General features: G+C 34.1%; 1 protein-coding gene across 1 annotated transcript; it reads right to left on the bottom strand.

The window, feature by feature from the left end:
* Positions 1–6,832: 6,832 nt before the first annotated feature.
* LOC110924306 lies at positions 6,833–10,254 on the bottom strand. Its single transcript, XM_022168328.1, has 2 exons — positions 10,087–10,254; positions 6,833–7,342 (listed from the first exon to the last, which is right to left on the bottom strand). The coding sequence occupies exons 1-2, from the start codon at positions 10,252–10,254 to the stop codon at positions 6,833–6,835; spliced, it is 678 nt and encodes a 225-aa protein (XP_022024020.1).
* Between the last annotated feature and the right edge of the window lie 1,503 nt (positions 10,255–11,757).

Genomic DNA, 11,757 nt, shown 5'->3' on the forward strand with positions numbered 1-11,757 from the left:
AAAAATCATTTATTATATTTGAAGAAATTACTAGAACTTTTAAAAAACCCAACTTAGGTTTACATCACTATTAAAAAAGTCAAAATTACCATGATGGCATGAGGTAATATTTTGTGGTAAAAATACATTCCACCTAAATTAATGGTTTTTTACTTTAGTGAAAAATTTGCTATCCAACATTTCGTAGGTCACCTGGAAGGTTCATGAAAACATGATGTAACTAAATATATGTATGTCATAAGAAATATGATGATGAATGGTGTATTTAAGCCACAATATACCATCCACATGCGGCATGCACAATTTACTTGTGCTACTTTTTCTTTATAAAGAAGTTTTATTTTGAGGGGTGGCCTACAACACACGTAGCGGAGTACAAGATCTAACCCGTGTAATACAACTTCTGACCTCACGGTCCTAGCTTGATTAAAACCAAAACAGGCGATTCATGGTCGTGTCGCGTCTAGTATACAATTCCTTTAACCGCTGGTCTTCGTGTCGCCTTTACGCCACTTGCCCTTCACATGCTTATTCTGTATTCCTGTCTTGACCATGTTTTAGTTTGATAAGTGATATTATACAAACATGCCCTTAATAATATATACAATTCGTTTTATAAAAAAAATTGACATTTAATAATACTTATAAAATTTTACATTTTATAATATATACAATTTATTTCATAAAAATATGAAGTTTTTAATAATAATAGAGAAAATTGCTAAATCAGTCCAAAAATCAAGATTTGTTGCTAAAACAGTCCAACTGCTATATTTAACTGCGTTTGTTTTTTGGACTGTATTAGCAAAACAAATCTTGATTTTGGACTCTTTTAGCAGCAAATCTTGATTTTGGACTGATCTAGCAATTTGTGTAAAACCTCAGGGACGAATTTACCAATTTTCTCGAATCTTTATTGAGAATACTTACTTGGATGATTACTTTGGTCCAAGTTTATATTTAGACTAAATTGAATTATTGTCTTATTATTCATGACGGTGAATAATACATATCTCCACTGAATTTCTCTTGGAAACGTCATCCTGAATAAGAATTGTATCCAGGTTCTCCAAGTTTTATATTCTATATGCAACTTTCATTCACTATGTATTTGTGGCATATTTCTAGTTATACTATAAGTTTAAGACGTGTACCTTGTAGATACTCACCCTGATAACTTTCTTGTTAGTCGATCTCTCGTTCGAGATCATTTCTTGGTTTCTTGTCTTTGGCGTGTATGACTTACTTGTCATACTTCAGACCATATTTTCCTCGTATCAATAAATCCTTAAACTCGCGTCATCTTCCACTGCGAGGTTCATTCATCTTAAAACGTTTACAAACATTAGTAACGTTGATCTTTATAAGCGCCAGTATTATAATACAAGGCTTTCTACAACACGTGTTAGCACACGTAATTTGTTTAACTATATCGGTATTTTATTAGTTTATTTGGGGTAACGTGTTTTACACGATAACCCTATGTATTGCTTTCAACACTTTACATGCTAGACCGTTAATGTATTGAATAACTTACCGGATTTTGCGATCAAGCTTCGAACCGAACACCAATCTTTATCAAGAGCATAAGGTTTAAGTTCAAGCATAGTTTTTCCCCACCATACTTAAATCTCTTAAACCAGGGCACTGATACCAACTTGTAAGACCCTTAGTCCATTTTATACGATTACCATATAAATTTCGAATATAATAGTGTATTTAAGATTAAACATACACTTAAAATTTCGCTCTTGTTAAAACATTTTACTAAATAAAATATTTCAACATTTTTGTAATTTCATTTTGCGTTTAAACGGGACGACGAAACTATGCGCGGAAGCTTAATTCTTGAGCGTGTTCGGTTCCTCGATGAGCTTGATCGTCCTCCGGTAAGCAAATCAAACCTATATTTCATAAAACATGAAATAAGTTAGTCATATGGTGTTTAAAACGAGTTTAAACGAGTTCGCAATGCATAAACAAGCAAACCAGCAACTTTTGCTGAATTTAATACCCGTCGCGTGCCGCGACGGGATGGGTGTTTAACCGTCACGTGCCGCGAAGATGTTTGGGGTTCTCTGTCGCGCGACGCGAGGACCCTATTTCGGCAGTAAGTTTGGTTCAGGTCTGCATATTTCCCAGTCACACTCAGTTTTACGAAAACGGCCATAACTTGGTCGTTATTGATCCGTTTTACGATCTGTTTCTTCCTACTTGATCATATATTTATTCTCCATAACATCGAGTTAAAATCCGACATCTGGATTAGCAAAATTTAATACTTTTAAGCTGTCGGCTTACTATAGAATTTCCACTTTTGACCCGTTTAATGAATTTATCAAACTAAAACTAGTTTGTTGCACACCAAGTATCATGATCCTTATTTTATACCAGTTCTCTATTATTCAAGGTCCAACCCACGGGTTTCTTATGTATTCTAAACCCGTTTTGCTTAAATACTGATTTTGACCCGTTAAGGGTATTTAAGTACTTTTAAAACATAATTCACTTTCAATTGCTTCTAGCATTATATTACCACATTTCTTATCAAATAGTCTTCCACCACAACTATATTTGTGGTGGATTTAACGTGGTAATGTATAAATTCCGAGTTTTACCCCTCGGATCATTATTTTATGGCAAACACTCCTATTGAGTCAATTGACCAAAGATTTACATCTTTCGCTTTTTATACTTATTCTAAGTATTAATTTAATCATAAAAATCGTTTCCAAACAACCTTTAAATGTCGTTTGCTCAATTTAGCTTACAAGGGCGTTTTGGTCCATTTTAGCCTTTCATTTACGATGCAGGACTTTTGAAAGCATGTTTAACCCAAAATCCTTCTTTTTAACTATGATTTGGTTTGAAAAGTCACTATGTTTTCAAAACACAACGACCATCATTTAAATTCTTCAGTTTACCTATTAAAGTAATCAAATGTCTATTTTCGACTTCATTTAACTCTCATTAAACCTTACGTTCTAAATGAGTAGTTAACCTATTTCACATACCTGGGTTGGATCAATATATTGACCCATTTCAATACCTTGCCTTAATAGCCGCTAAGTCATAGCGATGTAAATATCCATTCAACATTTATCCCTATAATCAAATAACTCGACAAACCATTAGTCGATATTATCAAAGGGTGATATTTTCACCTTTTGACCCGTTTGGTCTAAGTGACCGTGTATCTTTGCGAGATGGTCTTTATTGTCATCTCATCTACATGACTCGCTCCGGTTTACACCATACAGTCATTTTATTTATAAACCATTTCTTAACTTGTTTGACCCATTATGGCTTACGCCATAGAGTGTCTTTAAAAAACTAACGGTCATCGCCAACATGTGATAGAATTACCATTTTACCCTTATTATTTATGTTGGATTACTCTAAAAGGTAACTAATCGAAACTCATTATCTATTAGCCATTGTATGACCAATTAATCGTAATTAGTCCTTTTTAACCAGTAAACATGGTTTATTATCATTGTCTTTTGTTCCAAACCGCACAAGTCATGTCGGAACATCACAATTTAAATAAGACTTTATATTATTCATAACCTATAAAACCAATAGGTATTAAATAAAAAAGGTGTAAGCTTTACTTACCTTGCATCCAATTTATGCCTTTTTTTCTTCATTCCTGATTCGTTTGACCCGCTTCCTTCCTAAGCTTTCACCTAGATTGTTAAGCGTCAAACTATCATTAAAATTTGTAAGATGGTTAGACTAGTCATAATTATTCACGACTATTCCATCCTACGATCTTTACGTCGAAGTTATCATTCGATGATATAAAAGGTCATTTTGATTTTAAAAAGTCAAACTGCCTATTGACATAATTAATTACACGAAGTAGCTCAACTATTCGTTTAATTACTTGGTCAATTATCCGGTAAGCATCATTTTTATGCTACCGTCTTTAACCATATTATTTACCAATTTCACACAACTTTGATCCCTTTTAACACATAACAATATCATTCATCATTCACTTTGAATATATCATCGCTTCTTTCATCTTATCATACTAAACTCATATCATAGTAAGTAGGATTATATACTCAAACACACAATTTGTTCAAGTATTTCCTGATTATTATCATGTATGATGATTCTAATCATAGTTATATCATCAATTTCGTCATATGATTAAAACCCACTTATTCTAGTGTGGTAAATTATCAAATCATTCAACTCATATCATCATATGTATAATTTTCACTTAGGGTTTTGTTCCGAAGCTAATATACATCGCTAATTCAACCATAACTTCTATAATTCACCCATAATTCGCGGATTATGATATTCACCAAATTTTACAACTTCACAAATCATCAAAATTTTACATACCTTATGATCCCCTAGCTTGGGTGATCATTAATTCACGTTCAATTGTGAATTTGGGCTTCATTTAGACATTCAATTTGATGATTTAGTTGGACACTAGGGTTTTGGCTCCTGGGAGCTTCTTCTGATCGAACAGAAGTCTCAGGACACACACTAAATGTGTGTTTTATTTTTAAGTTTCCTTTTTATATTTTAACTTTCAAGTTTATCCAAATCTGGCCCCTTATGTTTGATTAGTTATTTAAGTAGGGCACAACCTACTTATTTCTAACAATATTCCCACTTATTAACTAGGTTTAACATTCCTAGTTAACTTAGTGGGTTTGGGGAATTTATAACTCTGTTTATTTTAAGTCTCGTTAACTTGGACCTTTTATACACTTTATATCCTCAAAAGCCTTTATATCGTTTTTATTTAATATTAGGTTTATTTATTTAAAATCCTAATATTCACCGGGTCACTTTTACCTCTAACAGTACTTTACCCGTCATTTAGTATTAACGTGGTTTGATTACCAAACCCGTTTCCGGGGTGTTAAATTTTGCAATTAACTCAGTATATAACAACATATTTGTTTGAAAAAGGTAAATGAATTAATTATATATGTAATTTATGACGTATCTAACGTCAGAGACCTAGTATTTTGTGTATTACGCAACTCATCACCGTCAAAGGTGTAAATGCAACCCTTCACCGTCCAAAAATAAATGTACAACTGAAAGTGATAAATGAAAACTTTCATCATCAAAGATAAATGTAAAACCGAAAGAGATACATGCAACTATAAAAAGAAACCATTCACCGTCAAAGATAAATGTAAAACCGAAAGAGATAAATGCAATCGTTCAATATCAGAGATAAATGCAACCCTTCACCATCAGAGATAAATGTAAAACTGAAAGAGATAAGTGTACCACTTCACCGTCAAAAATAAATGTAAAACCAAAAGAGATAAGTGCAACCCTTCACCGTTAAAGATAAACTTAAAGCTAAAGCTGAAAGAAATAAATGTAATCCATCAAAGATAAAAGTAAAACCAGAAGAGATAAATGTTACCTTTCATCGTCAAAGATAAATGTAACACCGAAAGAGATAAATGTAACTCTTCACCGTCGAAAATAAATGTAAATCTGAAAGAGATAAATTTAACCCTTTAAGGTGAAAGGGGTGGTCACCTCATGGGAAGAGGTAAACTTTTCATCCACCAATCATTTATTGCCATATCAACTCCCCTCTCTAAGTCCTCTCTTGCCTAAAAACATAAGGGGTGGTCACCTCTCTTGGGTAGAGGCAAACTTTTTTTTAACTTAAATTATGTATTTAAACAAAATAAATAAAACATAAAAATCAATTAAAAAAAGACATTACATTAAACTAAATTGAATAACTGAGTTGTGATTGAAATGACACATTTAAACCACTCGATCCGCCTCGTCTACTTTGCGAGCCGCACCCCTCGCCTTCGAACCGGATTCGAAACTTTTCTTGCCATCACCCTTGTTTTGTCTATCCATAGTATGAGAATTTTGAGATATAGGTAAGAGTATGTGAATTGGGTGAAAAATGAGATGGAAAATGGTATTATTTTATAATGTATTTGTTTTTTTTTTTAAATTGAAACAACATATTGTTGTCACATGCTCAACGGTTGAAAAAAAGTAACGGTCACATGCCATTCGGTAAACAATCACAAATTTTCAAGTTAATCATCGGAATGAAGAGGGTTGACGACGGTGTTACCGCGCAGTAAAAGAGGTCACCCTTCCCTGCATTCACCCGGCTCACCCTTACTGTCAAGATAAATATTGTAAAAGTGCAAGAGATATATGCAATCCTTCACTCTCAAAGATAAATGCAACCATTCATGTCAAAACTAAATGTAAAACCAAAAGTGATAAATGTAAATATAAAAGAAAAATTAAAAGAGCTATATTCTACACTTATATACATTTTTCTAATTCACTCTTCTATTAAATTTAAAATAGCTATATTCTACACTTATATACATTTTTCTAATATACTCTTCTTTCTTTTAAATTTTACAACTTTTAATAAATAAAAAATTACACTAATGATCTGTTTGAGATTAATAAAAAAGAAAATTTGAATATCACCGGTAGTATGGTATCAAAGTTAATTTCTTAATTAAGTGCTACCGTGGAATTGAAATATATTACATATATTCATTGATCAGACCTATAACTGATCAAAGATGTTCATGTATAATGCAAACGTTTTCACGTTCATAAAATTAATTATTCATCCACTATTTACTAATTTGTCCTAAAGCCACCATTTAATTTGTTTTACTAGATTTAAACAAACAATGTATATAAATTATAACCGTAAATATATAAAATTAAAATCATCAAAGGAAGACACGATTTAGAAACTTCTCTATTATTTGTATATTTCACTCATCATTTAATTACAACTTCATATCAGGTGAAATTTGAACAACAGCTTAAAGCATTAAAGGCTCAGATGCAAGTCTATGTGATCAAAGCTGGTCACACCATCATTAACATGGTTATTGGACTGAGGTCCAACTACACTTGACATCCCTACCCCATCAGTAGTGCATGATAACGATCCTGCTGGTTGTCTGACACCACTTGCCACCGAAGAAGCAACAGATAACAGCCTCTCTGTGGCTGTGGATTGAAAGACCGCCTGATTTTCCGACTCAGTAGCTTCTTTGTGGAGTAGAGGGGCGAAAGAGGCGACGGCGGGGTTTGTGTTGGGTTGCAATTCTGGTCGCTTCAGGTGCAGACGTTCTCTCTTGTGAGCGTTCTGATGGCCGCCTAAACCTTGTGAATTTTTGAACTTGCGAATGCAGTAGGGACACTCGTACCTGTGGCGGCGGTTAGAAGAGGAGGAGGATGAGGAGAGAGATGGTCTTTTGGAGGGTGGTTCTTCTGCATCTTCTTCCTCTGAGATGATGACCCCAAATAGCTTCATGATCTTGGTGGTGATGGAAGGCTATGGTTGATAATTATATCACGTATGTCAATCTAAATATATATGTAGTTCTCACTCACTCTCTCTCTCTCTCCCTCTATTTCTCTCTCTATATATATTACTATATATATACATATGTGTATGCATGGTCAAGTGTACTAAGAAATCTGACGTGAGATCAAAAAACCTAAGAAGCCCGATGCATAGACACAATTTTGACACGTGTTACAACATTTTTCAGATTTCTGACATATAACAACTTTTATCAGGAGAGAAAGTTAATATATTACATATCTTTCACCTGTTTATGTAAATGTAACATCACATGTTACACTTTTTTTTTTGGTTTTCAATAGCAAATTTTGCAGGTTTTTTGAAATGTAACATTTCGAACTTAAATTTTACGAATTTTCAATGTGTAGTGCATGTAAAAAACATGTTACACGTAATAAAAAAAACTTAGTGTAACAAACAAACCTCTAACATGTCAGTGTGTCAGACAAAAAGGTGAAAAAGCAAAAAACTGTTGCACGTACTTTTGTCAGTCTATAATATGTTTATGAAAGGTTACATTTTGTAATATGCAATCTGAACCATGGGATTTCTAGATGGATGGTGGAAATTGTGTTTCTTAAGTTTTTTGAACTTATAAAGGTTTTCTTATTATTTTTTCCCAGTATGCACATACGTATAGATGTGATCTGGTAAAAATAACATTTAGCGTGCAAAATGTACAAAGTGATGAAGAAAAAAAAAGGATGCTGTTACAATTTCAAAGTTATGATAATTACACTATTTAACATATTATTACTTTATTACAAAATTGTACTAGAATAATAAAATTACGTTACTTGTAAACTACAACATAATTATTATTACTTTAGTACAGTTTTGTTACAATGTAATTACCATATTTAGAGTGGTTACGAAAATTCCAATGGGTGATTTTTCTTTAACTTCGTACAGTTCACAAACTAGAATTTTATTTGTATTTGATCAAAACACTATATATATATAAGTGACCGCTAAAATGAAAACAACCTCCAATTGTAAGAACCGCGAGAACCAGTTCCTAACCATTAGATCTTCAAGATCAATGAATGAGATTAAAAGTAGTTAATATTAATATTAAATAGTTTTTGTCTTATTATGTCTTTAATATTTTAATTCAAAAGGGTAATTTAGTAAAATTACTTTTTTTGTCTTTTAGTCTTTATTATTTTTTTATTACTTTTTTGTTTTATTATATTACTTTTTATTTTCTAAACAAAATTTTTTTTTATTAAAAATCATTTTTAAATTCAGATTTTTTAACGAAACAAATTATTTAGCGCGCCGGTTTTTGCACGCCGTTTTTACGCCCGGCTTTTTTACGCGTCGTTTTTTCACACCGTTTTTTACGCTCGGCTTTTTCAAGCGGCGTTTTTTTAAAAGCGCCGTTTTTTACATCCCGTTTTAACGCGGCGTTAAAATTTTTACGTAAAACTTTTTACGTTTTACGTAAAACCTTTTATGTTTTACGAAAAACCTTTTACGTTTATTTAAAACCTTTAACGTTTTACGAAAAACTTTTTACGTTTTACGTTAAACTTTTTACGTTTTACGATTTACGTTAAACTTTTTACGTTTTAAGTAAAACTTTTTACGTTTTACGTTTTTTCGTTTTACGTTTTTCGTTTTACGTTTTACGTTAAAAAGTTTACGTTTTACGTTAAAAAGTCCACGTTTTACGTTAAAAAGTTTACGGTTTAACATTTTTTTTTACAAAAACTTTTTTACGCAACACGAACGCACCCTGAAAACATAAACTCAGCTTTTTCACGCGTCGTTTTTTCAACGTGCTGTTTTTACGTTAACGTTATTTACGTTTTACGCGTCGGTTTTTTACGTTAACGCTTTTTTACGTTTTACGCGCTGGTTTTTTTACGTTAACGTTTTTTACGTTTTACGCGCCGGTTTTTTACGTTAACGTTTTTTGCGTTCACATTTTTAAATTCAGGTTTTTTACGTTAACGTTTTTTACGTTAACGTTTTTTACGTTTTACTAAAAAAAATTTACGTTTTACGATTTACCTAAAACTTTTAACGTTTTACAAAAAACTTTTTACGTTTTACGTAAAACTTTTTACGTTTTACAGATTTTTACGTTTAACGAGTTTTTACGTTTTACGTTAAACTTTTTACGTTTTACATAAGAGTTTACGGTTGAACTTTTTTTTCACAAAAACTTTTTACACAAAAACTTGTTTACGCAAGACGAACGCACCCATAAATCGCAAAGTCGGTAGGTGTCTCGGATAGATTTTTATCGTCATCGACTGGGGAAAAGAATATAAGAAACCAACAACAACAAAACAAAAGTGTATCTCGAAAAAAAGGGGGTTTGGCTCAGATTTTTTTCGATAATTAAAAGGCTGCAAAGTGGGGTTATGGGTTCAAAAACCTACCCTCCGCCATCGTTGTCGCGCCATCGTCATCAAAAATCTAGTTTTTTTTTTTTTTTTTGCATCATCGCCATCCCATCGAACATATCAATCCCGCATAGACCACTGATAAAAAATCACCAGAAAATCAAGAGCATAGTTCACTGATCAAAAAGAAAACATTATATTCCACCAGTTCAAGAAATCCCAGTTTGGGTGTCAAGTGTGTTTTTGTTGGCAATGGTCTCTTCACCCAAAAAACACAAGAAGTTCGACCAGTAGCCACCACCCAAACAACACAAGAGTTTGACCCAGTAGCCACCATCCCCAAAAAAAAACAACCTCTTCCTTCACCCCCAAAACCGGCACCACCTCTAGCCACCACACAATCACCGGCACCACCTCTGGCCACCACTCAAACACCGGCACCACCGACGTCGATGGCACCACCGGCACAACCAACATCGCCGGCACCACCGACATTGACGGCATCAACGGCACCACCGACATCGACGGCATCAACGGCACCACCGGGTTTAGATCTTCATAGTTCACTGCCCAATCTTCCAAGACAACCAAAATCCTTTGAATCCATACCAAAACACAACCAATAATTTCCGATTTCAAACTAAAGAACAAGGCTCATGTGTGGGTTTCCACATCATCATCGCCATTAATCTCTCAGATAAAGAACAATCAGAAGAACTGGTCTTTGAAAACAAGAAAAAAACCACACAGAAACTACCTGTGCGGCGGCGGCGCGGCGGCGGCGTCCAGGGGTCCAGGGGTTTGTCCCCATTGAATGGTGGTGAACGGCGGCGGAGGAGACGGTGACAGTGGCAGAGGAGACGGTGGTCCGGAGAGTGATATCCGTTGACGGTGTCGGAGGAGACAGGAGTGTATCTCCGGTGATGGAGATGAACAATTTCCAGAGAAAAAGAAAGATGAGATATGGATTTCAAGTTTGAGAGAGAGAGAGAAAGGAAGGATTTAAAATAGAGAGAGAAGACAGATATGATTTGAGAGAGAAAGGAAGGATTTAAAATAGAGAGAGGAGAGATAATCTGATCACATTAAATGAAGAGAGAGATGGTAGGATTTGACATTTAGAGTAAATGACCAATATACCCCTTTTGTTGGCTGAATATGATTGTTGGAGAGTGGTTCTCGCGGTTCTTACAACTGGGGGTGGTTCTTATTTTAGCGGCTCCCTATATATATATATATATGTTTGTGTGTGTGTATATGTGCGTGTGTGTATGTGTATAACTGGGTGTCAACTCTAGCACAAAGCGGATTTTATTTAAAAAGCGTAAAAAGGAACACGGTTGCACACAAGTCATACTATCCCCGTACTACCACCAAAATTAATAATTATAATTTTAACAATAATAATAATATTAATAATATAATTTTAACAGATTAAATTGAAACAGAATGCCCGGGTTAGAGGGTTGATAATCATCATAAAGTGGTGTGTTCGAATGCTCATCACTGTATCCTCCGTATCTATCCGAATTATCTGGTTGAACGTAAGAAACTTCACACCCGTATCCGTAATCCGGATACGATTGTTGTGCCGGGTAATATGGTTCATCAACAGGGGCATTCTCAGCACCGTATCCTACATATCCATCTGGATTACCTTGTTGCACGTACGGAGATTCACACCCGTATCCATAATTAGGATACACTTGATGCGTTTAGTAATATGGTTCATCAACATGTGGAGTCGGAGCCACATTCAAGTCTGACAACTGTATGTTTTGGTCAACAAGGACGCGAGACACAACCTCCTGCTCCTCATTAGCATCATTCACTCCTTACGAGTCGTTAGAATACTGCTTAAAGAAATAATTGCCATCCCAAATGATGCCATTTTAGCTCCACAATCGTGCGAGAAATTGTAAACGATGAAATGAAGAATGCATATTGTTTTGAATTCGTAGACAGATGGATGTCTAAATACTAATTTGAATTCACAATTATGAGCCTCGTATAGCTCTATACTCG

The sequence above is a fragment of the Helianthus annuus genome, chromosome 17, assembly GCF_002127325.2.
Source record: "Helianthus annuus cultivar XRQ/B chromosome 17, HanXRQr2.0-SUNRISE, whole genome shotgun sequence".
Classification (NCBI taxonomy): Eukaryota; Viridiplantae; Streptophyta; class Magnoliopsida; order Asterales; family Asteraceae; genus Helianthus; species Helianthus annuus.

Bases quoted from the DNA above. Each gene is read 5' to 3' on its own strand.
- LOC110924306 (XM_022168328.1), bottom strand. From the start codon at position 10,254: ATGTCGGTGGTGCCGTTGATGCCGTCAATGTCGGTGGTGCCGGCGATG. The intron at 7,343-10,086 runs GTTGTTTTTTTT...TATCAACCATAG, and splicing joins TTTTGGGGGTGAAGGAAGAG to CCTTCCATCACCACCAAGAT.